This window comes from Typopeltis vanoorti, chromosome 10 (assembly GCF_054136105.1).
Source record: "Typopeltis vanoorti isolate ZY-2024b chromosome 10, IOZ_Tvanoo_1.0, whole genome shotgun sequence".
NCBI classification, from domain to species: Eukaryota; Metazoa; Arthropoda; class Arachnida; order Uropygi; family Thelyphonidae; genus Typopeltis; species Typopeltis vanoorti.
Window position 1 is genome coordinate 43246274 of NC_143558.1, and position 15532 is coordinate 43261805.

Consider the following 15532-nt stretch of genomic DNA (forward strand, 5'->3'; position numbering starts at 1 on the left):
TGCTGATTGGATTTCTGAGTACTTCAGCAGCTTCCAAAAATTTCCTTTTTCCTGAAGTTTGATATACAGGTATCCCTTGCTTAATGCGGATTTGATTATTGAGGCGAAATTAATTGCGGCAATCCCTTGATATACGTGGCAAGAGTTTGATTAACGCACCTTTACCACGCAAAATCATGCTCACGCCACGAGGCTGCTAGCCTCATGGTCATCCAAATTCTCTTAATGATCTGTGTGAGAATGTGAAATTTTTATTTTTCCCACCAAATACATCATTGTTACAACCTGTGGACATGGGAGTCATTGCAACTTTCAAAGCCTATTTTCTTAAAAAGACATTCTCGAAGGCAGTAGAAACAACAACAGGAGAAAATGCGATTACGCTCCACAAATTTTGGAAAAAATTTAACATTAAACACGCAATTGAGAACATTCATGACTCATGGGAGCAAATGTCTTCTAGTTGCATGAAAGCTATTTGGAAAAACCTTCTGCCAGAATGCGCTAATGACTTAGGTTGTTTTCAAAATCCTATGAACAATGTGGTCAAAGAAATCGTTGCAATTGGTGAAGACCTCGGTTTTGATGGTGTTGATGCAGAAGATGGTAAAGAATTATTGGATTCAAATTCAAAAGATTTCAGTGACAACGATCTTCTTGAAATTGAACAACGCACATATGAAGACAACGAACAAATAGAATGTGAAGATGGGGTTCCAAAGGAAATAACAGTCAAAGAACTGGATGGAATATTTTGCAGTTTAGAATCGCTTAAGCAGCAAGTAATGGATATGAATCCAGATGTTAATCGAAGAATGCTTGTTTGCCGAGGTCTGGAGAGTCATTTTACTTGTTATCGTAGAATTTATGACGATAAGAAAAAAATTAAAACTGTTCAAACGACTCTTTATAACTTCTTTTGATTAAAAAAAATTGCAGTAACTAATGTAGGTACAAGTATTTATTAAACATTTACTTTGCATTCATTTTTTATCTTTCCTAAAAGAGTACCATATAAAACGAACTATTAGTACAGTAATCGATCAGGGATGAATTGTACTTTTTACCATTGATTATTAGATTTGATTAACGTGATTTTGATATATGCGGTAACATCGAGGGATTAATTAACCGCATTAATCGTGGGATACCTGTATTTTGTTCTACTTGATCTTTTCTTAACATTATATCTTGTTTGACCAAAGTGAAGGAAAGGATAATTGCATGCAGTTCCATAAACTCCAGTGTAGGGCAAAGGAATTTTTAGTTGCAATAGTATTAGAACCATGTTGCTGACATTAGTCTTCTGTTAAGGAGGGTTAGTAGAGAATTGTTCTGGTAGTCATGAAATTGCTCAGAGAGAAAGAGATCAAGTCATGAAATAGATATGTCTGCCTCTCACTATAGCAGAATTATAGGGGCTTCAGAAATAGTTTTAAAGTGAATAGTGGATAGCCTGCTATAGAGAACTTCCTGTAGAATCACACTGTACCCCTATGAGTCTTTGGTTTGAGGTACTTTTTGCACTTTGTTAGTGTATGAGTTTGCTAAAAGATGCTTGCCATAGTGAGAGTCATCTACACAAAAATAAAAAAATAATAATAATAGATTAATTATTATTTCTATGGAATTTTGTACATGAAAGGTTTCAGTATCATGGATAAGCAAAAAATTGAGAAAGAAGAACCTTGTGGATTGTACTCCGTAAGAAGTATATGAAGGGAAGACTTCCAAAAGATAACAGTAGAAGGAGAATTATAATAAATATTATTTCTAGAAAATTTTCCATGCTACTTCTGTAAATTAATATTAATTTTTATGGCTATTTTTCAAACTCAGGGTCTCTGATTATCCACACTGGAATTCTTACAAGAAAATTCCCAAGTGTTCAAAAGCCTAAAAATGCCTTAAGAATAAAAAATTAAAATATTTAACTCTTGATTTACCTTCAATCTTTCACACAACATGCAAATCCATATGTAAATCAGTAGTAGTGACCCACTTGTGCAATCATAGATGACAAGATCAAATAGAGCATGCATGAATGTTACAATCTGTTTGTCTCTACTAATCACGCGAGTATTAGAAAAGAGATAAACTTGACTCAGCACTTCAAGATATCTCCTTCAAATCTTCTGCTATATCATTGATTTACAAATTAAAGAGTAGTGGACCTAGTACAGAGCACTGGGGCACTCTGCTAGTCACCCTCATTTGCCTTGATTCCACTCCACCATACACCTCCCTCTGATGCCTATCTATCTGCCATCCCCCCATCAATGCCACCAGCTTCATATCTATTCCCATTTGCTCCAACTTATGTAATAGTTTTCCATGCGGTATTCTGTCAAATGCCTTTGCAAAGTCCAGTAGCATCATGGTGTAGCGATTTCCTTTATCTGATTCTGCTGTCACCTTATAAAATGTGGATAAATTACTGAGGCAGGACCTGCCTTTTACAAAGCCATGCTGTCTCCTATAAATCATCATATTCCTATCCATCCATTATATTTAACCAACTTTTCCAATACTTTAATCACCACTCTAAAAACACTAATTTGCCTGTAATTTGCTACTTCTGTCTTAGCACCACCTTTATGTAATGCCACTATCTTATCCTCTTTCCACTCCCTTGGAACCCTTCCAGAGCCGAGATTTAGATTAAACAACTTTGTCAGAGGCACTGCCAGTTCACTCGCACATTCTTGTAGCACAAGAGCAGACATACCATCCAGGCCCACTGCTATATTTACTTTTCAATATTGAGTACCTTCAGTTCATCTACCTTAATGCTCACATCAGTCTCTGTCACCTCAGTAACTGAATCACAACCTGGATGATTTACCCTTGCAAAGTGATCACTTAGTAACTGAACTATTTCTTCTGCTTCTGTTACTTTCCTACCATCAGTACTGAGTAAAATTATCTTTCCATAATCATTCTTTTGCTTACTTGCTATGCAGCAAGTAAGCAAGTTGGCCTGCTTAACTAATTTTCTCTCCAAATTGGATTTAGCCTTCCTTACCGTAATAGTTACCGTTCTTGTTTGTGCTTTATACTACTCATGGGCATGCTGATCACCTTGTTTATATTCCTTCCATAATGCTTTCTTTCTTTTCTTTTCTTTTTTTTTTTTTTTTTTTTTTTTTGCAGCTCCTGCTTTATATTGCTAGTCATCCACTTAATCCCTACTCAGTTTATCCTCCTGACACTTATAACAAACATTAATGAAGAGTAAGAAAAACACGTTCTCAGAGTGCGGAATTGAACTGTGAAGGAATTTGAATAGCTGCTGCACATGTTTAACACATTTGAAGGAGTATAATTATTATACTTGACAAGAAATATTCTTTATGCTTTATTATGTGATTTCTTATCTAGTATAATATACTTTGTAACAACCAAAAAAAAACCTCCTACATCTAAAGGAGAGTAGAGGAATTACCAGAGTCATTTCTAATGACAGTGATTTAACACGTTTGCTGCCAACTACGAGTATACTCGTATTTTGATTTACCGACCTCCTATGCCAAACACGAGTAAACCCTTAGTATAATTACGTCAATTTGGACCCTTGGATTCTGAATAAAGCAGAGAGCACGTCTGGGGGCTTGATAGAAGGGAAATAATTTCAACTAAAATATAGTATATTATATATGTGCCTCAGAAGCCAACTACGAATATACTTGTACGTCGATTACCAACCTCCTATGCCAAGTGCGAGCTAATCCTTAGTAAACACGTAATTTGTAAATCAATTTAAAACTGATAAAATCAATAAAAATTATAAAATGAAATCAATAAAATAAAAACCAATTTATTCAAATTACGAATGATACACTTTAAAACAATTTTCCATGCACAATGGTGGTTTTTCCTGGCAAACAGGACAATAATTACATGTTTCGCGTCGTTGTTTCTTTCATGTACATACTCGGCATGGCTTTGTTGGCGAATATTTTTTTCTTTAGGTGGTAAAATTTTCAAATAATGAAGATCCCGAATCCTGCTGATATTCTGTGATGCTGTAAGCTCATCCATTCCAACAAAAACTGAGATAAATTGATCTCTAAATTTTAACGCAGTCATTGCGTTTCCAGTAATTATATTATAAAATTTATGCGCATTTTGAATGTATATATAAAAAATGCGTATTGCCAGTTTCTTTGGCCATCTAATTGTTTTTCGTAAGGGGGAATAGTAAGAAAGCATGTGATCAGAAAGATCAATGCCTGACATACCCAAATTATAGTCCCTAACGATATTTGGTTTTAATTGAATTTTACCATTCCGATTTTTATCTTGAACCATTTCAAATTTATGCATATTTGAAATGGAAAGAACTTCCCTCTTATCCTTCCATTTACGATGATGAATTCATTAAATTCATCATTGCTCATATTAGCATAAGCTTCTAATTCATTATCAGTAAGTTTTCTTTTACTGGTCCTGGCGAAACTGAAGGTTTTTAGAGACTAGATGCAATATATGGTTGGGGGTGATACGAGATTACTCGTAGTTGGCGTATGAAACAAAATTCTGTCTGATAAGCCGGCTACGAGATTACTTGTAGTGACCTTGAAGACACGAAAGTGCTTGGCATGCGGGAACAAACTATGCCCAAGTAGCATGGCAGTGAACGTGTTAATGAAAACTAATTTCTTCTGTATTAAGTCAAGTATTTTTAGGTACTCTTATATTCACTATCCCAAATGTGAGAACAATGTTAAATGGTTGGATGGATTTATAGTGTATAGTTATTAACTTTTCATAAGTACTATAATAAATTAATTACATCATGCCTAATTGATTAATTGTCCAGTAAAACTTTACATTTTAGCTATAACAAAGTCATGTTGTCCACTATTGTTTAGCTGTTCTCATCATCTTTGTATTTGCAAATACCTGTGTAACTTTTATAGCAAAGTTTTTTACTGAATCAGAAAGCAAATTACACTTGGCAAAAATTATATTGTTTTTATCAAAAATATAAATTTGAAATATGGCTTTTGTCATTGATTGAGCTCTCAGTATTTTCCATGGATCTAGAAACAGTTTGATGTGAAATCAGATGCCTGTATAAGTAGTTGTGAAGATACTTCACTTGCAAACTTTTGTTTGATCATGCTTTGGCTTAGGAAGAAAACAAGAATATAATTTCTTGTCAGGTGTAATTTACTTATATAATCTTAGAATGCTGGTAGCATTGCTAGTGAAAATAAATTAATTAGTCATTAAATTTATCATTTATGCATGTGACATTTTTTTCCAGATAATTTGTAATTAGGAAAGACATACCATTATTTGCACTTCTGTAGCTTAGTCAGTAGTGGCATTGCCCTTCAATCAGAAAGACTTAGGTTCAGCTGTTATCTAGTATGCATGGAATATTTATAAGGATTTTCAAACTCAAGATGATTTAGCAAACCTCATGCAAGTGACAGCCTGTCTTCCTTCTGCAAAACTGATAAACTACCCAGAAACAATATATACATTGGCAAACATACACTGTTAGACTTTGGAGATAGGATTAACTAGATAAGATTTGCCAGTATAGTTGGCCAAGTGAATAGTGTCTACTGTCCAGCTGAGAGGCTGCAAGTTTAAAACTCAGTGTGGCATACATGTTTGCAAAAGTCTTTAGATGGTTATACAATTTTTACCACCCAGTGCCATCTTACTTTTGGGAACCTGCAATGACATGGATGAGTCTTGAAACTCATCCATAAACTGACTAACTTAGCCATAACAAGTCACTGTATCTCATATGCAAGGGAAGATAGGATACCATTGTTTTTTTTTATTTGCTTTTATAATTTTATAAAATTTTGAAAAGCTAGAAATATTAAAAAAAAACAAAAAAACTATAACATCTTAAAAGGATTTGACTAGAAAATACATATTTGTTGTGTAAGTTTTTATTTATATGACTTGGAAAAAAAATAACTTTAAATATCTACATTTTAGTGTCAAAGGACCAGAGCTTATCAATATGTATGTTGGACAGAGTGAAGAGAATGTCAGAGAAGGTAATGACTTCAGTTGATATATTTTTAATAAATATGTACCGTATTTTTCCGTGTATAAGACGATACTTTTTTCTAAAATTTTTAGACCAAAAATTGGGGGTCATCTTATACACGGGGGGGGGGCACGGTTGCTGTGGTGAAACTGCTGGTACCTTGTCTCCGTGAACAGGTTTCCGCCAATCACTAGCCTTTGTTAACTCTGTCGATTGATGTCATTAACGGCTGATTCTGAATAAACCAATCAGAACTCTGAAAGTATTCATATGTCTGCAACTCGTTGGCGGGGTAAGTTAATGCATCAACAATATTTTGAGCACTAGGTCATAAAAATGTCCAAAAATAAAAAATGATTGTCATATTCTTCAAAATTCAAGTTAAAAGTTAATTATGCAAAAGAACATGGAAATAAAGCTTCAGAGAGACAGTTTGGACCTCCTCCCACTGAGTGTATGATTAGACAGTGGAGAAAACCAGAAGAACAACAACTACTCAAAGATGCCAAAAAAGAATAGGGCCTTAAGAGGAAAACCAGCAAAATGGCCAAACTTGGAACAGAGGCTTAAGACTTGGATAACTGAGCAGCACCAGAGTGAGATATGTGTGTCAACCAAGCTTATTCAATATGAGGCAAAATGGTTTGCAAGAGAAATGAACATTGTTGATTTCACAGGAAAGGCAAAATGGTGATTCAACTTCATGAGGAGAGGAGGGTTGGCCATGACAACATGAACCAGAAAATGACATCCCCGGAACTGAGAGAGACATGATTTCTTAGTATGTACTTAAAATATTACCTAATTACTAAATATACTTTAATTATTTTAAAAAATATCAAATGTGTTCTGTTTTATGTTTATAATATTGATTTCTTAATTTTGGGTTCGAAAAAGTAGGGTTTGTCTTATACATGGGAGCGTCTTATACATGGAAAAATATGGTACTTCATTTTAACCTATAATCATTGTACTTCTTTGTGTTACCTTGCATTATGGCATAAAATGGTTTCAAAGAAGCCAACTTAGCTATTACATTGAAATAGCTAAGTATAGGAAAGAAATAATTTTAGAAGCTCTTAATATGGTATTAAATTTTCAAAATGTATTTTTTTTTTTTTTATCAGTATTTCATCGAGCACGAAGTGCATCTCCATGTATAATTTTCTTTGATGAGCTTGATTCCCTTGCACCAAACAGAGGAAGAAGTGGAGACTCTGGAGGTGTTATGGATCGGTAAGAAAACTTGGTTTATAGTTTGCATTGTCTTATTCTTTGATTACTACTGGTTGCGATTTGTTGTTCAGTATACTTTGTAGATAAATAATTTTGTACATCTTATGCCCTTCAAATATATTTTTAAGTGTAGTGTCACAGTTGTTAGCTGAATTGGATGGGTTGAATAAATCAGCAGAAGTCTTTGTTATCGGAGCTACAAATCGACCTGATTTGATTGATCCAGCATTGCTTAGACCTGGCAGGTATGATGTTTGGTTTAAAATTTTTATCTTGTTTAAACAGCTTTCATTTATTATTTAGCTGTTTTATTTATTATTAAAACTTATTTAGAAGAATATTTATTAAAAGATTTTGTGTGATTTGTCTAAAATCATAAATTTAATTTTGTATTGTATTGTTATTTTATTGCAGCATACTGGTTCATTGCTTAGCAAATGAAACAAAGAAATGATGCATTGTCAAAATAATAATTAGTGTATTAGTAATAAATTCTTGCTAAGCTTTCAGTCATCATGATCATCTGAAAACAAATTAGTAATGGTAAAAAAAATTATGACAGTCTTTTAGATTAAATTGGCACATTTCATTAAGAGTTGTACTTTTTTTTTATGTTGCTTCTACCCATTAAATTTGCAAACCTATAGTATATTCTTATACTGTGGGTGGGCTAAGAATTATTTTATTTTTTGTATTTTTTCATTTTTATCGATTTGTGCTTTGGACATTGGAATGGTTTTTGGTAATGCTGCCACCATTCTCTATGTCTGAGGCACACCTTAAAAATAACCAGAATTAAAAAAAAATACAACCTCTTGCACTGTCTTTAATTAGTCACACTTGAAACTAGCTATCCTTATCTGTTCCTGCAAGTTGGTCTGCTAAGGACAGACAAGATCAGCCACCATCCATATAGAAGAACATAAAAAAAAAATGCATCTTCAGTAATGACCTGCTATATTATTAAGTATGAAGGATGTGTAAAAAGCAAAGGCTACACATATTATTTGGTAACTTAGATATTCTCAAACTTTGGCTTGATTTATTTTTCAAAGTAACATTCCTCACATGCTTCACATTTTTGGAAGTAGCTCACATTTAAGTATAAAAATGACTCTTTCTTTTAGGGTTACACGGTGATCAGCATTCATATTTATGAATTTAGGGACACGAAACACACGTGTTGTAAAGATTATTTTACTGATTAATGATAAAATAATAACTCGACGTTTCAACCCCTGTATTGAGATCATCATCAGAAGGATACATGTGTATAAGAACCAAGCTACATGCTGTTGCACTCTATACAGGTAAATTACATCTACGTTGTTAACTAATCTTTTTTCTTAGCCTTCCCTCTAGTGATAAAAAAAAAAAATTTAAATACCAATAAAAACTACAATAAACTCTGCTAAAGTCCTCACGTACTAGGATTCTTCTGGAATTATACAGTTTATATTGTTATATTACGATTATCTTCTGGATTTGTACAGCACAGGTTGCTATTGAATGTTCAGGGGAGAAAAAAAACAAAAAAACACTTCACCAAGTCTTCTTGTATTGAGGTTGCTATGAAGGTTGCAGATGGGCCTTCCACATTCTTGGAATGGTTAGACCATCATTTTTATTCAGATTCGGATCGTGTTTGAGCATTTCACGTGCTTCCTTGAATTTCCGCTCGGACCAGGTTTTTGTGCGGTGTAGGGACTTGGTACCTTTCCAATCAATTCTGTGGTATGTTTGGAGTGCATGGTCAGAAAGGCCGGTTTTTCCAAAATGGAGGTATTTTATGTGTCGTTTGTGTTCATCCTTTCTGATTGGGATGGTTCGCCCTGTTTCTCCTATGTATGGTATGTTACATGTGCAATCTGTTTTGTAAACCCCTGGGTCGGCTAGGTGTGGCAGGGGATCCTTGGAAGAACTCAGTAGGTGTCTTAATTTTGTCGGGGGTTTAAAGGTGGTTTTGATGTTGTATTTGTGTAGTGTTCTGTCTATTTTTTCTGAAATGCCTCTAACATATGGTATAGCAATAGCATTCTTGAAATCTTTTTTGTTATTAGTGGTATCTTTGTGGAGGATCTTGTGAATGGTTTTTATACTGTATCCATTTTTTATAAAGGTATGCTTGATGGTCTCATATTCATGGTTAAGAGCTTGTTCATATGAACAAATGGTTGGAGCTCTGTGTTTAAGGGTGCTTATGACCCCTAGTTTTTGTGTTGAGTGGTGATAAGAAGTTTTGTGTATGTACTGGCCTGTGTGTGTGTAGGTTTGTGGTAAACTAGTTCATTAGAACTAGTTTAAAGGAAGCATGTGAAATGCTCAAACATGATCCGAATCTGAATAAAAATGATGGTCTAACCATTCCAAGAATGTGGAAGATCCATCCAACCATGAAGAAAAATCTCAATACAAGAAGACTTGGTGAAGGTTTTTTTTTTTTTTCCCCTGAACATTCAATAGCAACCTGTACTGTACAAATCCAGAAGATAATTGTAATATAACAATATAAACTGTATAATTCCAGAAGAAACCTAGTACGTGAAGAGTTTATTGTAGTTTTTATTGATATTTTTTTTATCACTAGAGGACAGGCTAAAAAAAAAGATTAGTTAACAACGTAGATTTAATTTACCTGTATAGAGTGCAACAGCATGTAGCTTGATTCTTATACACACGTATCCTTCTGATGATGACATCAATACATGGTTCGAAATGTTAAGTTATTATTTTATTATTAATCAGTAAAATAATCTTTTCAACATGTGTGTTTTGTGTCCCTAAATTCATAAATATGAATTAAGTATAAAAATTATTGTAGTTCACATTTAAATGTAAAAAAATCACACAGATCAGGGTTTTGAGTGTAGAATGGTTTCTCTGTTCTGCAGGTGTTCACTGATAGTCATCAGGATCTTCATTGCCATATGTTGTTTGCAGCTGTGCATCATCTTGTAGGGAGGGGAACGCTGTTTTTGAATTGCTCTGAGACTCATTTTCAGCATGTAAAAGAGTGAAAGTGTCTTTGTTTAAATGTTCACCATTACCAATTATGGTTTCCTTATGCAATGTCTACTGTGTGACATGCTAGAGCTATTGTTACTGCCACATCTCCTTTAGGACAAATCAGTATGCAGAAAATTGACTGAAAATAATTTAGCAAAAGACAATTTATTAAGTGACAGTTTACTGATAAAAACAATCTAATAAACAATTAATCGCGAAACAATTCACTGAAAACCAGTTAATCGAAAAAGAAATTCACCAAAAGGCAGTTCCTCAAATAAATAGTTTGTTGATTGGCAATTCATCGAAAGGGCAATTTATTGAAAGGCAAATCATTGAAAAATTACATTTCATTGAAACTACCGATCATCGAATGAACACTTCACCAAATAATGAATTATATAGTGTGAAGAGTCTGTTTATCAAAAATAACTTATTGGATTAACTGTGATACTGTTGAAGCTTACCTACCAGCAAATTTAAGTATAAGAAAAAGCAAGGAGGTAACTTGTTTTGCCTATACACAAATGCAAGGAGCATCGGAAACAAAGTATTGAATTTGTTACTTTGGTGAATACATTGTGGCCAAAAATTGTTGGAATTAGTGAAACCTGACTTTCATAATCAGATGTAGTAACTGGAATCAAGTGTAAGAGTATAGTATTTTGGGGGATTGGAGAGGAGGAGGAGTACTTAATGGTTTTGGATGATTTTAATCCAGTTGGAATAGAAACTCATGAAAGCAATAATGGTGTACCATGTAGCAGTGAGTTTGAGACTATCTGTATCTGGTGTGAAGGAAGAATTATAAGGTGAATTATATGATAGGATGTTGCTATAGACCTGGCTGTTCATTTGCTGGAGTTGAGGAAAATACATTACTAAATTATCCTGATTGGTGCTAAACAAGAAATTATTTACAGGTAACTTAAATTATCTGAATATTGATTGAGTAGCAGAAAAAACTCATAAGAACAATGGAGAATTTAGTGAGCTATTGTGTAACAAATTTCTCAAGCAGCATGTGAAAGTAACTCAAGGATAAAGTGTTAGATTTGATCATAGCTTCAGAAGGTGCATCAGTTAAGATGTGATTCTTTGCCACCAGTTGGTGGCAATGACCAAAGTAACTAACTATATGGAAATAGTTCAGCATTTAACCTGTCTAATCCAGACAGGTTACATGCTGAACTACAAATCTAGAAATTATAACAAACTCAAGAGAATATTATCTTTGGGTCCATAGTATCAGTTGCTGAATGGAAAGAATATCAATAGTGGGAAACTCTAAACATGTCACTAGAATTTGAAGAACAAATGGGAATGAAATGGATAAGCAGTCTTATTGAGCAAGAGATCCATAAGAAGAAGATGATGATGATGTGCAAGGAATATCAGGAGCATATAAGTGAGAAGAGTTATGAAATATATAAAGCACAGGCTAGAAATGTTATGAGTATTGTATGGAAAGCTAAGTTGGAGTATTCAAAGAAATTTGATGTGCAGGTTAAAGGCAATCCAAAAGAATTTTATCATTATGCTCAAAGTAAAAGGAAGAATGAACATGGAAGAATAACTTTATTGAATGCAGACAGTTCTGGTTTCAAAAGTAGATGCAAGAGTTCAAATAATGAGTGCTCACTTTACCAAGCTCTATCAACCTGGTGTATTAACATAGTGTGCACTGTTACTAAAATTGGATGAAGAGATAGATGTGTATGAGAAGTTCTAGAGATGCTGCATAACCTGGATAAGAATTCAGCAATAGGGACAGATGGGATATCAGCAAGTATGCTAAAGGAATGTTCAGCTGAACTAGTTAGGCCCTTGACTTGTTTGTATAATTTGTGTTATAGTTCAGGAAAAATCCACAGGTATGGAAAGAATGTATGAAAATCCCATTGCACAAGGGTGGTGTAAAGACTGATGTGTCTAACTATCAGTATCTCTGGAGTGATTGTGAAGATTTTAGAGAAGTTGCTAAGAACTTGCATACAGAAACGAGGTAACAAACAAGCTATACTCTACAAAGAACAGCATGAATTTACTAAGGGAGTTGTGCACTTTGCTGTTATGGTGGATAGAAATTTTCTATCCACCATAACAGAAATCTTCAACAGAAATCATAACAGAAATTAGAAATCTTCACAATCACTCCAGAGATACTGATGTGTCTAACTATCAGTATCTCTGGAGTGATTGTGAAGATTTTAGAGAAGTTGCTAAGAACTTGCATACAGAAACGAGGTAACAAACAAGCTATACTCTACAAAGAACAGCATGAATTTACTAAGGGAGTTGTGCACTTTGCTGTTATGGTGGATAGAAATTTAATTTGAAGTTCAAGAGTCACATAGCAAAAATTTCAAGCACAAAGAGGATAACTGCATTATTGAAATGAACATTGACGTATAAGGATATGGAAGTCATTTTGTCTTACAAGGCCTTAATATAACCGCATCTGAACTATTGTGTACAGATTTGGTCTCCTGGTTTCTGAGGATATAAAGAAGCCGTGGAAAGGATCAAAGAAGAGTTAAAAAGATAATATCAGGATTATGGAATGAAGATTGAGGATAGATCAAGAGTATGTGGACTGCAGACACTGGTAGACAAAAGAAAGAAAGGGGGATGATATAATAGAAGTCTAGAAACTTCTGAGAGGATGTTGTAGGATATTGGTAGATGAAAGTTTTCATTATATGGAAGGTGGGGAAAGGACAGGGTGGCATCCATGGAAGTTAAGTTTGTGTGCAGTTATGAAAGGAGTGAGAGCTAGATTTTTCTCTCATAGAACTGTGATTGAGCATACAGTTTGCATGTTGGTGAGTGTATCTAGTGTGAATAAGTTTAAGAGACGGTATGACATCTGGTTTGGGTAATGTATGGCCTCCCTCAATAAGGTCTAATAATAATAATATTTTTCACCTGTACATGTTATGTAGATGTATATGTCATGATATTCTTTTGAATTCATTTTTTTTTTTAAGAAAATATGTTTAACTCTGCATGTGTATGGTGTGTATTTTACATAATATGGAAAAAGGGTATGTGAAAAATAATATTTACTCGGAACCAAATATGGAACTTTTTCCAGACACTTACTTTGGGCTTCCACATATATTGTAGAGGTAGTCCCTGGGTTATGGACGAGTACGTTCCTGAGAATATCTTTAGGACGGATTTGTATGTATCTCAGATCCCTGATGAAGAGCGCATATACGATAATAATAACAATACTAATGGCTCATATGTGGCAGTAATAATACAGTGTAATACTGTAGTAATAATAATACCCTGTACTGTAATAGTAAGTTATAGAAACTATTGTGCTCTTTCTTTTAGCTCAAACAAACAAAACATATGCTTTCATTGGAGCACTGCCTTTCACATGTTTTATTATTCTCACTTTATCCTTTATAATTGTTCCAATAGTCGAGCAACTGAAGTCTAATGCTTTCCCAATGAATGATGGTGTCTGGCCTCTCTTTAAATGCTTAATTATTTCTACTTTTGTTTCCATTGTAATCACTTTTCTCTTTGCTGCATGCTGCTCACCTGAACTTGCAGTGGACTTTCGCTTTGGAGGCATGGTCATAAAGGTAATCACAGACTCACAAAATCAAATTAAAAAAAGTTAAGATGAAAGCAATGCTGTGTGTAAGCAACCGTATAAACAATGAGACTAGCTGCTAGATACTTTGCCAACAAATCGCTTACGCCATGCGGGTTTGTTTACGTGCGTGGAAGAAACTAGTTCCTGAATTATTAATTTAATTATCCTTATGGGAAGCCTTGGGAGCCCGTTTGTAAGTAAGGAACACTGTAAGTTGGGTCATCCGTAACCCGGGGACTGCCTGTATATTCCTTATATGTGTATATAAGGAAATAAAGAAAATCTTTCCACTTTGAAAAGTATCTGTAACATTTTTTCCTCCTTCGGCTTTTTTTCAGTGCTTACACTGTAGTCCATGGTATATTAACAAAATATTTTGTCTAGAGATAAATCACCATCTATATAGTGAAGTATCATGTACTCTTACAAAATAATATTCTAAAATACAACAACACCTAACATTACCTATTATTGATTAATAATAGGTAATATTAGGTGTTGTTACCTTAAAAAATGGTACATGTTGTTACTTTTAAACAATGTTTCACAAGAAAATTACTCTTTTGATGGATTATGAGAGGAATTCATCTAAAAATTATTGGTGAATTGTTTTCAGTCAATTACTTTTGTGACAAAATGTTGTCATAAATACCATTACATTGAACCAGTGGTGTTTGAAAAGGGAGGATGTTTAGTTACTGCTACCTGCTACCTATACAGGTAGCTACACAATAGTGACTAAATTATGAAATTCAAAAGTAAGAGGAGTAGAATTTTGGCTACTGTACTTATGAAATTTTATTATTATTATTATTGTGTGATGCCTCCAGTAGTCCAAAGACTCATTGAGGGAGGGCACCCGCTCTACAACTCTCCGTCTTCACCACTTAATCCACCAACCCTACCAACATCTACACCAGTGGTTCTTAACTGGTGTTCCGTGGAAGGTGAATAGGTGTTCCGCGAGAAGTTCTGGAATTTGTCGTTTTTAAATTAATTTGTCAGCACAAAATAATTTAATGATGGTTTAATTGATGTTTAATTAATAATTAATTACTAATTATTGATTATTAATAATAAAAAATCAGCTAAATTACCAATTAATTATTAATTTATACATTACAAAATAACCAAGGTGTTCTGTGAAAATTTCAGGATTTGTGAAGTGTTCCGTAGTCGAAAAAAGTTTGAGAAACACTGATCTACACACCAACGGCATCTACTGCTTACCACCACTAGTATTTGTCTGTATGTGGGATGAACAACCCGAGTTTCCAGGAGAAAAAAACCATGCTACCTCTGTATGAGATCAGCCAACTCACTTTCAAATGAAAAAAAAATTATATAAAGATTCCTCTCTTCACGACGAGAATCGAACTTAGGCCTTTTCCAATTGAAGGCACAGCATACTGTTGTTCTTCTAATTGCACTATGGAAGCCAATTTAAGAACAATATAAGACATTCTGTAAAATGTAATGGAAGGGGAATTTATACAGTTGCTAAGGGATAATTATCTAAAACAACATGTTATCATGCAGCAGGGTTTTGAAAATGTTGGATCTGGTAATAGTATCAGAGGATATATCCATAAATACCACATGAAAAACTATTTTTCATGTGGTATTTATTATTCCATTTGCTCCAAAAAGTT

At 34.0% G+C, this 15532-nt stretch overlaps 1 protein-coding gene across 2 annotated transcripts in view; it reads left to right on the forward strand.

Annotated features, from left to right (window-relative positions):
• Positions 1-15532, forward strand: part of Pex6 (peroxisomal biogenesis factor 6) — a 338534-nt gene that overhangs the window by 283085 nt on the left and 39917 nt on the right. The window contains exons 16-18 of one of the 2 annotated variants that reach the window (XR_016548921.1): positions 5968-6029; positions 7150-7258; positions 7392-7503. Coding sequence is in view for 1 of the 2 variants with exons in the window: in XM_090398889.1 (XP_090255015.1) it covers positions 5968-6029; positions 7150-7258; positions 7387-7503 (288 nt within the window). In the remaining variant the exon portion in view is untranslated. Of the gene's footprint in view, positions 1-5967; positions 6030-7149; positions 7259-7386; positions 7504-15532 lie in introns of both variants that reach the window. The other variant, XM_090398889.1, reaches the window with a different exon arrangement.